Below are 19,030 nucleotides of genomic sequence, written 5' to 3'. Positions count from 1 at the left end.
CACCACAAATCTGCAGTCATTTTCCATGGCCAACTGAAAATGGTTCCTATAATACATTTCTGTTGCTATACAGTAATTATGTAAATAGAGCTGGGAATCTTGCAACCTGCCGGCCAGATGTGTTTCCAGTGCAGCCTGTAGGCCCTCATTGACCACTCCTAGTTTCTCAGCCAATAAGATTGTTTCAGGCTGAAAAAACACTAACTACTAATTAAAATACTTAAAAAATTTCTAAAATGCTGTTTTTCTCAGCCACCCCAAACAGCATTAAAACAAAACTCTCAACCCTCAAAATAAGCCAAAAGATAACAAGAAATAACATGACATTACTCCCTGTCACCCAAAATAGTGGCCAAAATGGCACGCTGTGAACCTCTGGAATTCCAGAAGAGAACAAAATAGGCTCTGAAGTATGCCCACTCTATATACACAGTTTGAACTATCCTCCTTCAGTCAGAGTCAAGATGCGGGGATCCTGTGACTTATACTACTCCCCAAACTTGTACCATCAGCAAACTTATACTAGGAAAGACATCCTGAAGAGAATGACACCTGTGAAAGGAGAGCAAAGAACCCCCTATCAGAGGGAATCTTATAGGTTAAGCAGCAACTACAAAGACTCTCACTTTTGTGATTTCACCAAATGCACCAGTAATGGTGGTGGGATTAAGAGAAAACTTTCCCTAAAACTCAGATATATTCATTTTATGAAGCTGTAATTGGCTCCTCATTCCCAAAGGCAGAAATACTATAGAGCAGACCTGACCAACCTATGGCCCTCCAGGTATTTTGGGCTTCAGCTCCCAGAATTCCTGACATCGGACAAGCTAGATAAGGATTCTGGGAGTTGGCCACAGGTTGTGCAGGCCTGCTCTAAAGCATGATCAAGAGGGACCCATAGTCCTCCCTCCCATGTCTTCCAAGGAGAAATGCAAACCACAACACTCTTTTGAGCTTCCCAATCAATATATAGGCAGTCCCTGAGTTACAAACATCTGACTCACAAACAATTCATAGTTGAGAACAGGGGTGAGACAACAGGGAGAAATCTAATCCTAGGAAGGGAAAAAATCACTCCTGAAAGAGTTATCATGGGGGAAAAATGTGTCTCCACTGAAGCTTTCTCACCAATCCTTGTTTCCATAGCAAGCCATTTGTTTCAAAATCCAATGATCACAGGGACAGAAAGTGATGTGAAATCTTCTGAATGGGCACAGACATCAAAACAAATGCCACAGGGGTTTTAACCCTTCCCTATGCTATTCAAAGCTACAGTAGAGTCTCACTTATCCAACATAAACGGGCCGGCAGAACATTGGATAAGCAAAAATGTTGGATAATACGGAGGGATTAAGGGAAAACCTATTGAATGTCAAATTACGTTATGGTTTTACAAATTAAGCACCAAAACATCATGTTTGAAATTCAAAACACCTGGAAGGCCAAAGTTGGGAACACACTGATATTCTGTAGATTAACCGTCTCTGGAATCCCATATGGAGTCTAGAGGGATGGCAACACTGGGAAACCAAAGTTTGCTAAACACTGATATTGGTCAACTGTCTCCAGAATCTCATCTGGAGTTGGGTGGCTGTGTTGGGAAGGCTTGGCTTGTGCCTTCCAGCCTAGAAGAATGGGGCTGGGCTGGATAGCCTCTTAAGGTAGGGGGTATCTTGCATTTCTAGGATTCTATGCCTCTAATTATCCTTGCTTGGGTTAAAAGAGGAGGAGAAGAAGGACAGAAGTGCAAGTTGAGGCTATGCTGTCAGAGGTAAAAGAGGGAGGAGGAGGAGGAAAAAGAGAGAGTGCATGGAGAGAAAAAGGGAGAAGGGAGAGAGAGAGGAAGGATCTGGAGCAAAGTGTGTGTGTGCAGGAAGAAAGGGGGGATCCTCCGCCCACCTGGCCAGGTCAGGAGACTCGCCAGCCCCGGTTCCCTTTCCCAAGAACGGGCCCGCTTTCTTGGCTTCTCTCCCCCCCCCCCCCCAATTGGTTCCTTCCAATCATGAGCCCTTTTCCCCCACTAATTTTGAAACCAGGCTGAGTTGGAGAGATGTCTCCAAAGCAGGAGAGTGAGGCTCTGTGAAGAGAGGAGCCATATCACTTTTTCCCCTTCTCCCTCCCTTGCATACAAATGGTCCCCAAATGGGACGATTCTCCTCCCTTCCTTCCTTTCCCTTTGGAGATGTGCTTTCCTCCTCCTCCTCCCCGTTTTTTTGCACAGGAAAGAGAGCCACTCACGCCCGCCGTGCATTGAGTGAAGGAGCACCTATCAAAGGGTGCAGTGTTTCCAATCCGCCACAAGATAGCATCAGATAATACAGAGTGTCGGATAAAAGGAGGTCAGATAAGCGAGACTCTACTGTGGGTGTGTGTATATGTGTGTGTGTGTGTGTGTGTGTGTGTGTGTGGCTAAAGTTACATGTAAAAAATTCCTGTTCCAATTTACATATAAATTCAACTTATGAACAAAACTACAAAACCTATCTTCTTCGTAACTTGGGGACTGCCTATAATTGTGAGTTTAAATTGTAAAGGATTTTTTTGGAGGAGGTAGTGTCATTTTTAAAAGGAAGAACCAACCATTGAAATTATGTCCAAGGAGCAATGTCAATGCAGGGAATACTAAATTCCAGAATGGATGCAAGTACCATCAAATTTATATAAGAAAAAAGACATTCTAAAATATGTATGGCTCTTAGATTGTGTTTCTTTGACAGGAAAATGTGGCTTTAGAACTGGTGGTAAATAGGTGTTACAAAGCCTCGTGTATGTCTAGTTGAGCTCTTGGGAGAGAAAGACAGAACGGAGAAAGTCCTCCTAGAAAGAGTATGTACCCATTAAAAGTGTGCATGGCCTCTGACAGAGGCCATGTGTTTTGTGGTAACAATTTTGGTTATGTAGAATGTTCAAATCTTAGTACTGGAAATAGTGTTCTTGACAGAAGTAAAAAATCTGTGCAGTGAAAAGAACTGACAGGCCTCATGGAAGTATATCTCTGGAGACAAAGATCTGCAAGGGAGAGGATCCCCTCCATGAATTTTAATGTTTCTGTGTAAAATCTGTGGTGAGTCCCTAACATTAACATTTGTGATAAGGAATCCATTCATTAAATAATATTAAGCTTAACAGTTCAAATACATAATTACCTTCATAGCAATACAATCATTTTCTGTCTGTTCTGTCCACAAATCCTGTTCGTAGTAGTATAAGCCATCATTAATAACTTTAGCAAGCTCTGATGTAATTTTTGCTCGTGACACATGGTTGCCAGTACGATCTCCTCCAGGGTGTTTTCTCATATATGGTGGTGTTTGTGTTACAATCAAAATCTTATTTAAATCCTGATCGTCAATTTCATAATCTGAATCACTGTCTGACCACTCTGTAAATGTATTTTTACGACCTTCTATTTGTTCCATCTCTTCATCAAACAAAAAATCAAGTTCTTCCTGTTCCTCTGAAGGCAGTGGAGGCTGCTGCTGACCCAACACTTCCTCAGCAGTAGACAGAGATTCCTGAAAAAGTCAAAAGTGCTTCACATTTTCATTGAATCAAACCTAAAGCATTATTATTGAAATAAGATTGGTATGTTTAAAATGGAAAGATTAACAGATTAACTGCAAGCTTTGTGGGGAAAATAGTGTAATTCAATTATGCCTACATTATATTTACATTTTAAACTTCAAATGTGGTGTGTCATATGTATTAATCAGCTTACGCAAAATTAATGATAAAATTCCCATTGATCATGAATTTGACCGTGATGTGCCATTTCCGATGTTTCAAAACATGCTATGGTACTGCTAAGATATATTTCTTTCTTCTCATTGGCAATGGAAAAGGCTTTAGGAAAACCTGAAGGCGCCATGTATGAAATCTTGCCAAGGAACCAACTGGATTGTCAATATGAAAACAATGAATTCTCTCACTAAATGCATTACATCAGTTCTCTTTTTCCTAATTAAGTCTGGTATCATTTGCCTTTATTTTTTTTTCTTTCCTATGAGAGATAAATACAACATTTCTTTGTATTTATCTGAGCCCAAACCAGTTATGCTCCTTGGCACCTCCAGATGATGTTTCTCGTAGTTCACCATGAATCTATGTTTCTCTAGACATTTTAAAGTCATCCTGACCTCTGACTCCATCCTTCCTCGACTCCTCGCATTTACAAAAATGTTATCAAAATAAGGAAACAGATACATTTACTTTCTCAAGTATACTATGATTAGAACAAATGTGTTGGTAAAAACCCTCAAAGCCATTGTTAGGCCAAAGGGCAGAGTTTTGAATTGGTAATTACAACTGCTGTATTTGAAACTGAGAAACTATCTGCATAATGGATTCGTGGGAACATGCAAGTATGCTCCCGACAAATCTATAGATAGCCAGAGGTTGCCCAACTTGTCTAAGATAGTTTGTAATGTTTCCATTTTGAATCTTCTGTATTGAGCAATCTTATTGAGCTACTTAAGGTCTAAGGAAGGTCTATGGTTTCATATTGTATTTGAGCACTGTGAAAAATCGGGAATAAGCCCCTTTGAATCTCTCACTTAAACATGCCTAGTTTATTGCCACTATCTCCAAAGGATGATTTATTTGTACAATCTATCTTTTGACACATTTTTGAAGAAAGCATCCTTCTGAAATTGAATGATGTAACTTGACAAAACTACTTCCAGGACCCACTTGATTGAAGTTATCAAACTGCACAGACAACCAAAATAAAGAGATCTCATCCCAATAGTATTCCTGCTGAAGTGGTCAGCTCCTCTCCTGCTCTGTTGCTGACTTTGCTGCTTAAACTGAAAAACAGATCTATTCCATTGAGGCTTGCAAGATCTGAAACCCTCCTTCCTTTGAAGTAAGAAATAATAGTTTGTGTAGTACTTCCTGTTTCTTCTTTTGAGTGGTTGGAAGTACTTGCCACTCTTAATGCACTTGAAAAGTATGTTTTCAATTTTAAATTTAAACCTGTTGTTTCTCTTTATTTTACTGCTCTGAACTGCCTCTGACTCTTTGGTTTTCTCTAGTACATCTCACTGCTGCTGAGACCAGCTCTGTTTCATTTTCGCTTGAAGTAATAAATATTTTCTTTAATTGCAATTGCTTCTGACTTGGGAGACATGTTGATTGTTTGGCATTTGAATTTTAATATTAGCCACATTGTGCTACTCACCTTCTGTAATCTGCTGACTCATAGTCTTGGTGAAGCTAACAGAAATTAAATTGCACCCATTTGTCACCTTCTTTTCCTTTGAAGGCAAGTGGGAGTTTTCCTTCATTTTGCCAGTTTCATTTTTTTTAATAAAAGCAGTAGTCCTGATTAAGTATTCTTTTAAGACTTACTTTAAGAGTTATAATTAATGTGAATTAGAGATAATTGAAGAAAGAAGGAAGAAGCAGGAATTTAAAAACTCCAGGAAAGTGTACACAGAGGCAACAGCTGCCATGGTTTAGAATTCTGATGGTTCCTGGTTTGATCAGATTGGCATAAAGGGTTAATCCATGTGGGTGGGTTGCTCCTTCAGCCTACTTGAGAATATGTATTTTGAAATTTGGCAAGCTTATATCAAAGCATACGCCTAGCTAATATTCATATCCTATATATTCCAGGGCAAACATATATGCTCTGGCTGCTGATTGAGAGAAGAGCAGCCAGGAAATGCCGGGCTTAATTCCAACCCCAATTGCCATCCCCTTTTCTTTATGCATCTTTTCTTATGAGAGCAGGGAACAGTAATGATTTGATGCTCTGGGAAATCTTTTGTTAAAAGGTGGGATATAAATGCTCTAAGTAAATAAATAAGCAAATAACTACTGCCACCTTTCCTTCCGTCCTTCCTTCCTTCGTATTAATATTTTAAACAATCCCCTCTCTCTAAAAACAGGTCAGAATATCATTGTCATGTGATTTATCTTTCCTAGATCAGAAACAAAGCCTGAAATAAATTTGTACATGGTATCTCAAATACAGTGGAATACCTTTGGCTTAGCCGGGGAAGGACGGTGCCTTTTTTTAACTTCTATCCAAGGTTCAGAGTCCAGATCTGGCAAGCTTGTTGATAACCCTTTACTCACTTGAAGGCTACTTGTTTCAGTACTTTTCTTAGTACTTTGACTTCCCATTCTTGGAGAGCTTGGTGCAGATTCTAAAATTGGGAACATTGTTTCTGTATTTAAAGTTTTTTAGTAAAGTAAAAAATAAAAAACATCCCACCTTCAAAATAGTATTCTAACCCACAACAGTTTTCAAATATTTATGATGTGCTTTTGAGCTGAAAATACTTTTTTGCTAGATTCTGAGGATTTGGGGGGGGGGGAGTAATAAAAAAGAGAATTACAGTTCTGCAAGTCTTCAGAAAACACAATTCTCAAGTAAACCAAAATGACTGTCGTAATTTACTAAAATTGTATCTGTGGGGTGGGGGAGGATGTTAAATATGTAGTGACTCTGCAGTCATTTTCAGGTTAAGCAAAAGTCCATTTTTTTAAAGTCTACATCACAGCAAGTCCCAGATGAAAATATTTGTCCAGACTTGGCAGTGTTAGCTAACTCTGCCAAGTGAAATCAAATTTATCTCCCAGTTTCTATTCCTTTCAAAACAGAAGCAGAACAAGTGATAGAATTATATTTTAAAAACTGATACTGTATACCAGTAACAGCAACATGGGTGTGGCCTCTTATAAAAAAAGCTATTTGCATATCAGACAATAAAGAGGTGCAAGTATTTAGCATCACAATTTGATAGGGGGGAAAAACCTTACCTGTATGTGAACCGAACACTTGGCCTGGCACGAATTCTGGACAGTTTATAAGCTGAGAAAAGTCGGTTTGTGGACGATTGCGTGAAGAAGGCCCTGGAATTGGCCATTTTTCTGGTTCCATCCTTTTCCTCATCTTATGATCGACAATTTCTACTTCTGTACTATCCTTTAAGGCCTAGGTGATACATGTAAATAAACAAATATGCTAATGAATAAACCATTATTTTCATTATTACTACGGTAATCACATCCCACTTTTTATATCCCAGTTTGGACTTCATGTTGGAATACATCAATTAAAACAAACAAAGCTAAAAATTCATACCATACAATTTTTAAAAATAAACTATTAAAATTGAAAACTGTTAAAAACACAAGCCATTAAAAAAAACAACCAGAAAACAGAAAATCCAACACATTATGCAAGGCCCTTCCCACTCAAGTAATACAGCCTTCTAAGGCTCGCTGAAGCAAATGTTTTAACCTGTTTATAGAAAAAAAGCAAAAAGGATGTCAGCTTGACTTCTGTGGAAAGAAAGTCCCAAGGTCTGGGAGCAGCAACCAAGAAGGCTCTCTCCTCCATTACGACCAGGTATACAAAGAGGACAGCTTCCTGGAAAGATCTCAAAAATACCAGCAGGTTTGCAAAGGAGAACAGACTTCTTCAAATAACTTAGACCTCAGCTTTATGGAACTTCATAAGACATAACTTGGAGCCGTAGTGGCACAGTGCTTTAAAGCACTGAGCTGCTGAACTTGCAGACCGAAAGGTCAGAGGTTCAAATCCTGGGAGCGGCATGAGCAACCGCTGTTAGCTCCAGCTTCTGCCAACCTAGCAGTTCGAAAACATGCAAATGTGAGTAGATCAATAGGTACCGCTCTGGCGGGAAGGTAACGGCGCTCCATGCAGTCATGCCGGCCACATGGCCTTGGAGGAGTCAACAGACAACACCGGCTCTTCGGCTTAGAAATGGAGACGAGCACCAACCCCCAGAGTCAGACATGACTGGACTTAACGTCAGGGGAAACCTTTACCTTTTACTAAGTCATAACTAGTATTTTGAATTGTGCCCAGAAATTGATTAGCAGCCATTACAATAAGGCAGCTGTGAACTTCCTATAGCTAGCCCTAAATAACGGTCCAGCTGCAATTCTTCAGACCACTTAAAGTTTCCAAACATTCTCCAAAGAAAACACCTAGAACACCACATTACAATCATTCAAGCAGAATGTAAATAAGGCATGTGTGGGCCCAGATCTAACAAGCACAATCGACACATACATGTACTTAAATGAACTCCTGGCCAAAGTTCACCTAACCTTTCAGGCCATGTTCCAAAGTACATGCAAGTTGTGGACCCATGTCTCAAGGGGAAGTGTAATCTCAACCATCCCAAGATGAATCCCTCTTCCCAGTTCTGCTTGTCTGACTCACCAGGAACACTTATATCTTGTCTGGAATAAGATAATCAGTGTCATCAACATACATGCTTCAAAATTTAAACTGCAGTTTTAGCCTCATCCTTTGATTTTAGTCAATGTGTTTTATAACTCATGTTGGTACACTCCACAAACTGAATTTAGTTTACCTCTAATATTAGGTTAACATTTGTAGTGAGAGCCTGCACACGATGAAAGCTGGCAATCAGAGAAATAGGTAAGAATCCTTGCTCATCCATTTTTCTCCTCAAGAAGAAGTCTCTTTCCAAGTTTTCAACACTGAAATAATACTCACTGGAAACAGAAAAAGTGTATATTAGTCTGTTATGTTTTTCAAACTTATAACCCTTTATCAAGATGGTTCATGATCTCCTTCATGATAAATACTCATCTGTATCACTTTACTAGCTTTAAAAATTATGTTTTATATTGGTGTAGAATACTAAAGAATAAAATCACTTATCAAAAAACCCCACAAAGGCACTGAAAACAGAACAATATATAATTTGAATATAATAAAGTTATCTTTAATGTTACAGAATAACAAAAAGAATTTAGCGTAAAGTAATTGTCTTTTTTATTGAAAGCTAACAAAATGCACAAATGAATTGTACTTTTTCTGAATGGCAAGGGATTAGACTAGATGGCCTATGTGGTCTTTTCAAAGTCGATTATTCTATGTCACATGCTGGTTTCATTACCACATTCATCTATTAAGAAAAAATGCAAACATGCAAAAGAAAACAAGTAAATCCCATTTTGTTCTTCAAGGAAGTGTAATTTAGTATTAATAGATGAAGTCATTACAAAGTCAATAAATATAAAAGGAAAAGCATGTATAAACCTATCTCTAAATATCCTCAAAAGATGAATATGTATATTGAAATGTGTTTATGTTACTGGTCTGATTAAAAGTGAAGGGAAAAATAAAAGGAAAAAATGTAACTATTTACAGAAAACTTAAGTTACATTTTCCCTAGCAAGGAACAAATATGGTAAAGAAACAAAATCACCAAATCTAAAATGTATAAAAGAAAAGAAAGTTCTGCAATCATGAAAGAGGCATTTCACCAAGAAAGAGATCCAAACAAGAAAGAGATCCAAATTAAAGCATTTGACTTAAAAGTAGTTTGGAAGGATTTGTGATCCTCAGCTATTTGCAGATCCTCATTACTAAAAAAAGATCATATCAAAGGATGAAAAAATGGGGAAGGAATTAATGAGAATTTAGAAACTATCTCAAAAGAAAAGAAAGCTCATATTCACATTTCAAGGAAACTGTTCCCAAAAGTATGTTGCCATGGGTTGGTAAACAGTTCAAGGAATTTCTACTAAGAAATTTGAAAAATTATGCAAAAAGGTAAACAAATGAGTCTGCAAACCCCTGCAAACTCTTCAATAGTTATAAAGAAGCCCAAAGAACAAAAAGTTGTTATAATGATTTTAAGAGAACAAATGTTGACACAGAAAAAAATGAGATCAAAAGGAATGATTATTGAATCTGTAATGTGATGATCTAAAACATCAATTTTTTCCCACAGATGGGATAAAACTGTTGATGTAATGTGACACTACACAGACAGCTTAATTTCAGCATCCGAACAATAATGTTGAGGATAGTTAGAAAATGTGAATTTTTCCACATGACAATGTGGGAAGAAAAATGGCTTTTCCTTCAACACTAAAGTTTTCACATAATGCAAAAAATGCAAAAAATTGACCTAAATATTAGTGCTGAATTCTAAACAAATTCAGAACCCTGGACAAAGTTTTAAAGGTCTAACAGCCAAGTCAAATATTTCACTACTTTTCCCACATGGGGGAAAAAATCAACAGGTGATATGTATTACTGAAAATATTGAATCTCCTTTTATTAATTTCAGAAAGTGGACCAGTCAAAATGGAGACTTGTTTTTCCAAGATATTCACAAGACATCCTTTTGATACCCACTATGATGAATACACATAAGTGCTTTTAATGAGATGACTGCAGACAACAGATGCTTAGAAATTTTTTAAATGCATGTATATGTTAATTTTCTTTCTGACATGATTCTTCACTGAATATTTTTTTCATTCAGAAAATAAATGTTTTCAAAATCAAACACATAGTTATAATTATGGTCAGCAATACAACTATGTGAACAGAGAGTGAATAAACTAAAAAGTCCTGTAAACTAGAACCTTCTACAGCTGAAGATCTGATAATGTAAAGACATCAGGAACTTTGATAGTCTAATCTTTGATAATGTAGAAAACAGAAAGCAGAAAGTAAAATTAAGATTCTGATTAGCAAACACTGTGAAACTCACAAGAACTTCCAGTTCATTTTGGAAGAGAGAAAAATTCATGTCTTTAAACTAGAATCTTTGAAATACTATAATCTTTGAAAAAGCAATTGTGTATTTCAACCCCATTAAGAATAAGGGTATGAGTAATTCAGCTCCTTTAAAGATTTTTGACAAAATCCTATTAGTAACCATGGAAGTTGAAGCTGTGACCAATGTTATGCTGACATTTGGTGAGTATCTGAGGGGGATATCACCATGTCCTACCTTAAAAGGGTCTGGATTCTATACTGCAAGCTCAGAAATCTGACCAATGAAGCAAAGTCTATTTTCTTTCCTCACTTGTTTGAGGGTACTGGAAACCAGCTGATTTTCCAGACATGAAAACTTATTGTTCTGTGTCAGGTCTTACAAGGCCCAACACCAAGAATCAGGAAAAATGCAATAAAATTTGAAATGGATAGCCTCATGCCATAAACATTTTGCCCTTAAAGATGTTATTGCTCTTCATTTTTGCATGAACTGTAACAAAGAAAGAGTACAATGAGCTGCATAGAATACAAGGGCAATAAAAGCCACAAACAAAAGAAAACAGGATAATAGCATTAGTGAAAACGAAGTCTAACAACTGGACTTCATAAGAGATTTCAGGATTTTTTTATTAGTATGGCTCTTTAAAATAGCCAATTTTCTAAATGTCTTCACCTTACCCTGCAATGACTGGTTTATATTGCTTTGTAATGGCTAAAATTAATTTGTTTTTAAATACAATAATAAAGATGAAACATGAAGGCACTTAATTTAAAAAGTGCAGAAATTATACCGATTCAGAGATAGCATATTCTTACAGATTTGCTCTAGTGGAACATATAAACTAGAACACAAATTACAATGCCAGCAAATAAAAATCTATTGTTGCAAAGTAATTTACAGCACCAAAAAATTAAGAACTATTCTTATTAGAAATTCAAGTAAAAATATCTGTAATGTGGGTTATATGGTTCACATCTATTTTAAAGTTATGCTACTGAAACATTACAAAGCCTAATATTTTCAACTGAACATCTTTGAGGATAAACTTTGCACAGAATCTCTCTTCCCCACATACTTGAAATAAACATTGAGCAGTTTACTTACATTTGCCGTTTAATGTATTCTTTAAGCAGCGTCTCATCCACAGAATACATCTGAACTCCTGTTCCATCATCATAATAGTACATCATACTTGTATTAAGATCTGACTGAAATGGCTGATCACTTCTTTCACTGTATTGTTCTCGATAACCATATGAATATTCATGGTTCACTGTGGAATTGATACGGGGAGAAAGGTGAATAAAATTCTATTATAGGTATAGGAACTTGAAAAATGGAATCCTTGCTTTGCTAAGAATTCTCTTAAGTCAACATGAAGGTAAGAGTGATGGAGCAGAACAGAACATTTGCACTCAGTGTTAAGTTCCTTCTTATCTGACATAGGGGGGCATCTAACTGTGGGATCTATCTCCTGTAAAATCAAGAACCATCTGCACTTTTAAAAACACTACCTACTCTCCCGTATGACTCAGTTCTGTTTTGTGGCCCAGCTTGTACTTATCAGAGTATGTTTCTGAGAACTTTCCTTTCCTCTGCCTAAACCTATACAGAGGATGACGTGAAATTGTACCAGTTCTTTTATGGGAATAAGTGGGTATTATTTGTGAGGGGGGAATAGACACAAATGACAACAGCTTCTACTGTTTTTTTTGTTTTTGTTTTTTTTGGGGGGGGATAAAATCCCTCTTTAAAAAACAGTCATAATCTTTCCAAAAGGAGAGGACATTCTACAAGGCGAGAACATCTACCTTTTCCTAAAAACCTTGGTGAATGGCTCCGCAATTACGTCTAAGGCTTTCTTCAGAAGTGAAAGATTATGCCTCAATGGACATTGTCATTAGTGCTTTCTAGATGGTGTCAATTTTTTTTTTTGCAATAACCTAGAGATTCTAACATGCTTTCAAAATAGTTATGGAATGAGTTAGCTACTGATCTTTGCAGTCACACTTATATCTTGCATTCTGAAACTGAGAACTCTGAAAGCCTTATTAGCATTTTTCATGTAATACTGGACATATTTATGATGGCTGCTAAGTATCCCTTGGCCAATAAGCCTAGCAAGTAAGAGAGAAACATAAGTCATCTGGAAAAATAGCATGAGTTCAACTGATAACCTTCGATTTGACAGCTCCCAATTAAATCTGAAAAGGACAAATAATACATTACAAATGATTATGGTAATAGTCATTAACCATGTTCAAACTGCTGGTGCAACTGAAATCTTCAAACTGGACATATATAATTAAAAATATTAATTAGGACTGAAAAATTCCAGAACATGAAGCATGTCTTTCTTCACTCCGGTTTTCTGTATTATTAGCCTATCTGTGAGTAGAGATAAAAAACATGGAATATATTTTTCTCATGATGAAAGCAAGTATATTTTTATAATGGATTCTTCTATGCAAATCTTAGTAAGCTCATTTATGCTGCATTTTCAAATTGATGGCTCTAGGCTTGAAGTCTTCGACTAAGAATGTGTCTTCATTTGGATATCATTTGATGTACACTCAGTCATTTTAAATAGGCATAGTGATGTTCAAGAGGATATGTATACTGCTCAGACATTTAACTTGAATAAGATTTAAGCAGGACTGACTGTGAACCGCGCTCCAAGTTCATATTCCAGTGAACATGGGGTCACCCTCCTCAGACCTTGCTATATTGAAATCTCAGGTGGGCCACTACTATCCAGGACTACCACATGCAAGAAAACACTGCAGATGTAGCTACATGATTTATGAGTCAGCATCTAGACTATCTTTAAAAACAGCAGTATCAAACAAAACTAATCTTTGATTTGATCCTCAACTTGAGTAAAACATAACCAATATGGTAAATCAACGTCTTGCTAAACCAGGGATAGGAAAGGTGTGCAAACAGACTAAGTCAGCACAGCCAACGGCAAGGAATAGTTTGAGCTGAAATTCACACAATTTCGCTCTTCCACTATATCCAAACTGTACAATTTATAAGAAGGTGAAGTGACATGCATTCTGTTGATTCAAACAAATGCCAAATCATGAATTGGAACTACAAGAACAAACTCTGCTTATGCACCCCTTCTTTTCCTTGTTATCAACAACATAATGATCAGGATATGTGGTTGCTCACAGCCTGCTCTCAACAATGTAAAGGTTGCAAACATAGTTTGTGGTTCACTACAACCACTTTTTGACTCCTAATCTCAAATTAAGAAAATAACAGGTTTCCTTTTACTGCTGTTCCTATTTCCAATGCCTTAGACTCTATCAGGACATGACAACACCACCGACACAGGAGACTAAAATATTCAAGTGCTTGCAATGACAGCATTTGCCTTCCATTTCTCAGCTCTGGCGGTACACAAAACACAGAGGATATGGAATGGGAAAATGGGAAAGTGCTGCTGATATCTGAACAGCTCTCCTCACTTCTCTTGTGATCTCACCTTGGATTCACTGGATTACTTGCCAAAATTGGCAGAATGATTTGACATGAAATCTCAGAGAATGTGATTCAGTTCAGTCCTTGTGCCATGTCTTCGATTCTTCATGAAGGTTTGAGAGACCTTAAGTAGCCCTTCCTGCTGCAACAGAGCAGGTTCATCTCTGGGTGTCAGAAAGAGAGGTGTGGCCTAGTTCCTATAGATCAGTGGTTCTCAACCTGTGGGTCCCCAGGTGTTTTGGCCTACAACTCCCAGAAATCCAAACCAGTTTACCAGACGTTAGGATCTCAACCTGTGGGTCCCCAAAACATCAGGGGACCCACAGGTTGAGAACCACTGCTATAGATGTTCTGTTAATCACTTCACGTCCCCCCAGGAACTGCAAGGAGGAGAAGGGTCTAAGTAATACTAAGTGTAGCACAGGGCTGGGTTTCTATTCAACTATGCAGCATCAGTAACAAGAGGACTGCAAAGAAGCCAAAGGCCATGCAATAGAGAGTGGTAACAGCTCTGACAAAAACATTGGCTAATGCAGCATACCATGCTTCTATGCCAATGCACAAAGCAGTTTCAAATAAACTCAGAGGACACTTAGTCTCTAATATCACAGCCCTATCATGACTAAACATTGATAGGAAAATAAAGATAGACAGTGAAGAGAGCTACTAACTAAATTTCAAAACTATTCTAAGAGAGAAATTAGATCACAGTGGCTTTTCATCTTGGATCAAGAAAACCTGATCCTTTCCGGTTGGATCTCCTGCTCCAATCAATATTCTAAACTAACCTAAAACTTTGGTTTTTCACTTACAATGGAAAGGATGAAAAAGTGACTGAAGCATCCAGGAAGGGAAGGAGTAAGCACAAACACTGGGCTTATTCATATAGACAATCATGATCTAGCATTAAGAGTTAATTATAAGAGACCTCCCAAAACATAGGAAGGCCTTCTCTTTTGCTAAGTTTGATGTACTCCCTTCAGCAGTACTTAAGGGAAGATATAACAAAGTACCATACAATGAACGGCTATATGTCCCTGTGAGGCTGAGGCAGTGGAAACTGTGGAGCATGTCTTGTTGTACTGCTCTTTTTATCGAGACCTTTGTAAACATTTTATAAATCCAATTTTAGAAAGTTTACCAGGGAGATCTGTACGGTTTTATGTTGATTATCTTTTGGCAGACCAAGACCCCAAAATTACTGCCAAAGTTGCTAGCTTTTGGGCAGCAGCGATAGCTTGTCGGTGCAAGATGTTGCCACAGTTTTAGAAGGTTTTAATATTTACTTCAGCATTTACCTTTATCATTTTAGCATATAAATGTTTTATATCGTTTTAACTATCACATTCAGTACTGTGTTTTAACCTTGTTCTTCACTGTGTTTCTTAATATCTAATTGCATACGTTTCTACGCTATTCTGATCCTTGTACATTTTCTGTTGCTGGTCATTGACTGTAATAAATATATATATAAGAGACCAGTTTACAGTGTAATATATTGTTCAATATCATTTATTAATAATTTCTGATTTCATACTTCGAGGGTTTCCTCTTCCACGTCCTCTTCCCCTTCCTCTGCTTCTTCCTCTTCCTCTGTAAAATCCTCGAATACTGCCACCTTCACTTCTCACACTGGAAACTTCATCATGATCATCTCGTTTTTCCCTCTCCCGTCGCCAACCTTTTGGAAATAGGAGAAGTATAAAATCCTGCAGTAACACAATGGAAGTTTTAATATGCAGAAGTCAATTACATGTTTAAAAGTTATCAGTAGAATTTTAAGTGACATACTAGTTCTCGTGTCATTGCGTCTGTTGTTCTGCGGCACAAGCTTATTAGTTTCTGGTTGAGATCTTAAACTGTTCCGAGATCCTGTTTTATCTTGGTTCTCTGGCTTGGTATCATCTAAAGGAAGTGGCACCCATCTGTGCTTGTTACCTTCAAGTATAAAATATAGAACAATGTTTTTAAAATATTGACTATATAATTGATCCAATTTTTTCTTAATTTTATTTGCTATTAACTTCATTTCGGATATATTGGACATACACTGAATAGATGCAGGAAAGTGCCCCCTACTGTGCCACCCCATAACACATGACAATAGATATTAGGAAAATACATTTAGATTGTTTCAATGACAATTACATGTGCAATACATTAGAAATAGAGTACAAATGAATAACACAGCTTAATTTGTTAAACATAGCTATAGGGATAATTAATATATTCCAAACAACCTTTTTTTCTTTGACTGCTAATCTGAGCTTCATCTTCACTGACATTTTCTCCAGAAATATCTGGATTTATTTCCAAGTTTTCCTTGATTTTGCTGTTACTCTTCTTTTCATTCTTCTCTTCTTTCTCCTTCTTGATTGGAATTTTTTTATTATTATTACTTGTATTTTTACACTGGAAGAAAAGAGCAGAAATATTAGACTTGACTATTTCAAATTCACCAACCACTTATAGCTAATTTTCTTTTCAAACTCGGACATAATGTTAGATGAAAAATATAAACCACTTAAAGGCCTTGATCTGAAAGACCATTTTTCACCGCATAATAGTTGCACATGCACACACACCTCTTTGGGGGTGGGAAGGGGGTATAACTATTATGAGGTAGTGACTATTATGCAGTGAAAAAATCCCCCTTTGAGGGACTTTTTCACCATGTTATAATCCCTGTGAGGGCTCAGCCGCAACGGGAGGGTGATGTTTCCCCCAGACCTTCATAGGAAGCAGCCTTGTAGGTGGATGCCACTTCACCCACCTGTGTGGCTGTGTCCTTGCCAAAAGGGAAAGAGGGCAGGTAGGCGGGGGAGTGAATTCACCATGGGGCTGCCCTCTTTCGCTTTTGGCGCTGTAGGGCTTGACTCAGCTGGGAGTCAAGTCAAGCCCCACAATGCCAAAAGGTCACACCCTTAATTCACTTGCCTGGGCGAGCGAACTAAGTGAGCGACTATTATGCAGAAAAGAGCAAGATATCAATTTTGCCTTTCCCCAATAAGGTACGTGATTATTATGCAATGACGATTATAATGCAATGAAATACAGCATTTAAATCAGTTTAAATCAACAGTGAGGGAAATTCCTTTTTATCATCACAAAGTAGAAGTACACTATTGTTTAACAGAACCTAATAGATATGGAAAGATGTAGGTTTAATTGCAATGTACGCATATAACAAGGCCTTCGATGTTTAGTTGTTGCTGGATTGATCTATCTGTCCATTCCATAATAGTCCCATTGTTGTTGTCTTGCCATTTTATACCGCACTTTATTGTCCAACTGTGAAATTTCCTTTTCCCATTTCGTATCACTCTGCATTTCGCCTGGGATCTACGAATTAGTCTCCTGTTTTTAACACTGCATCCTGCTTGTTGATTTTAATGATTGTTTTTATTGATGTTGATGTTTTTTACTGGGATAATTGTTTTATTGCTTTGTTACTGTTTTGTTTGTTTTATCGGGCCTGGCCCCATGTAAGCCGCCCCGAGTCCCTTTGGGGAGATGGGGCGGGATATAAAAATAAAGTTATTATTATTAAGTTATTAATTACTCTAATTGTTTTCAGATTAATTTTAAAGTCACAAATATTATGATCCCTTGCATTTACATATGGACTCCTTGTTCAGATCTACTCTGTCTCCCCAAATCCTCTATTAACTGCCTTGTTCTATATTTGGGAGAAGCAAGTTAGACAGTGCGGAGACTTAATGTATACCCCCTGCAGACTGAGAGTTGCCTCATATTCCATCTCCACACACTGCTCTTAATATCTTTACGGAGTAAAATTATAAGCTGTATAATTAATAATCTTATCTGTGACCCCTGCTCTGCTTTTACCTACTTGTTTTAAGAAAACTGAATCTTGCTAAATTAAAAAATTCAATTTCAAATATAACCACCACCACCCCACCTCACATATCTATGATTTATCAATTTTGCTGTATTCAGGTAGAGTACATTTACAATAGCAGTGTAAGGGGGACATGCCCCCACATAAGAGGTATTAGTATCTTCTTGTCTCTCAGCAACCTGTCTGATACCTGATCCCATCATGATAGGCTTATCATTCTTGCCTACTCCAGTCTTTTGAAACTGAAAGAAGCTATAGTGCTATTAATAACCAGGAAAGTAGAATAATGCACACAGCCCCAAAGAAAGGAGACATGGAGGCAAAACAGTGGAAGAAAGGAGACGTGGAAGCAAAACCGTGAGAAGAGCAAAGTGCAACGTTTGACCTCAGATGCCTAGAGACAAGCGTTATCTACCATAGGGGAGTGATAAACAACATCTCTAGAGTACCTACTTCAGAATTTGCGATTTCACTTGGTGTTGGCCAGTTTGCTGCATCACTGAAGTCATTTGTCTGCAATAATGATAAAAACGAATTAACTGTCTGTCCAGATCCACTTCTTTATGATCAAAGAAATAAGTACAGAAAGCCTACATAAAACACAATTGATCTGGTCTGGAGATCTTTATGCAATATAATTTTTGGGATTTCTTCCACAGATACTTCAGCAGTCGAGTCTTACCCTCAAACTGCCAAAGCTGAAAATGTTGTATGGTCAAAACATTTCCACCCCCACACCCCACTGCTCACCTACACGAAGTGGAGAGTAGTCAAAGGGAAGACTCACATGTTGTGGGGTACAGGTTGCTGCACTAAGGCCCTGAAAGCAGCCCCGTCCCCAGATCCAAATCCAGCAGGAAGTCTGACTGCGCAGAGACATGCATCCCTCTTCACCAAAAATAAAGTTTTGTCTCTTTTCTCTGCTAAGAGAAAAGAACAGCCAGGCTTCTGTTATTTCTTTTTGCCTCCTTCTGCTGAGAGAGACATATGGCTCCACGTAGTGAGGCTTCCCACCAGAATTGGTACCCAGGGAGAGAACTGCTTTTGGGAGCTCAGTGTGGTCAAACTGGTCATTTGAGCTCATGTACTATGAGTGTGTGTGGTAAGTAGCCTACTGTATCTACATCTGACAGGTGGAATATGTATGGTT

General features: G+C 37.7%; 1 protein-coding gene across 5 annotated transcripts in view; it reads right to left on the bottom strand.

Annotated features, from left to right (window-relative positions):
* larp1b (La ribonucleoprotein 1B) overlaps positions 1–19,030 on the bottom strand; it is a 57,974-nt gene that overhangs the window by 14,568 nt on the left and 24,376 nt on the right. For 3 of the 5 annotated variants that reach the window (XR_010007032.1, XM_008112036.3, XM_003221757.4), the window contains exons 3-11: positions 18,334–18,393; positions 16,259–16,430; positions 15,810–15,956; positions 15,556–15,699; positions 11,634–11,802; positions 8,358–8,502; positions 6,769–6,943; positions 5,986–6,152; positions 3,147–3,515 (exon numbers count right to left, since the gene is read on the bottom strand). Coding sequence is in view for 4 of the 5 variants with exons in the window: in XM_008112036.3 (XP_008110243.2) it covers positions 3,147–3,515; positions 5,986–6,152; positions 6,769–6,943; positions 8,358–8,502; positions 11,634–11,802; positions 15,556–15,699; positions 15,810–15,956; positions 16,259–16,430; positions 18,334–18,393 (1,548 nt within the window). In the remaining variant the exon portion in view is untranslated. Of the gene's footprint in view, positions 1–3,146; positions 3,516–5,985; positions 6,153–6,768; positions 6,944–8,357; positions 8,503–10,763; positions 10,939–11,633; positions 11,803–15,555; positions 15,728–15,809; positions 15,957–16,258; positions 16,431–18,333; positions 18,394–19,030 lie in introns of those variants that run through there. The other 2 variants (XM_062983649.1, XM_062983650.1) reach the window with 2 other exon arrangements.

Source organism: Anolis carolinensis, chromosome 5 (assembly GCF_035594765.1).
Source record: "Anolis carolinensis isolate JA03-04 chromosome 5, rAnoCar3.1.pri, whole genome shotgun sequence".
NCBI lineage: Eukaryota > Metazoa > Chordata > Lepidosauria > Squamata > Dactyloidae > Anolis > Anolis carolinensis.
Note: the sequence above shows the minus strand (reverse complement) of the source record. Positions and strands in the feature narration are given on the sequence as shown.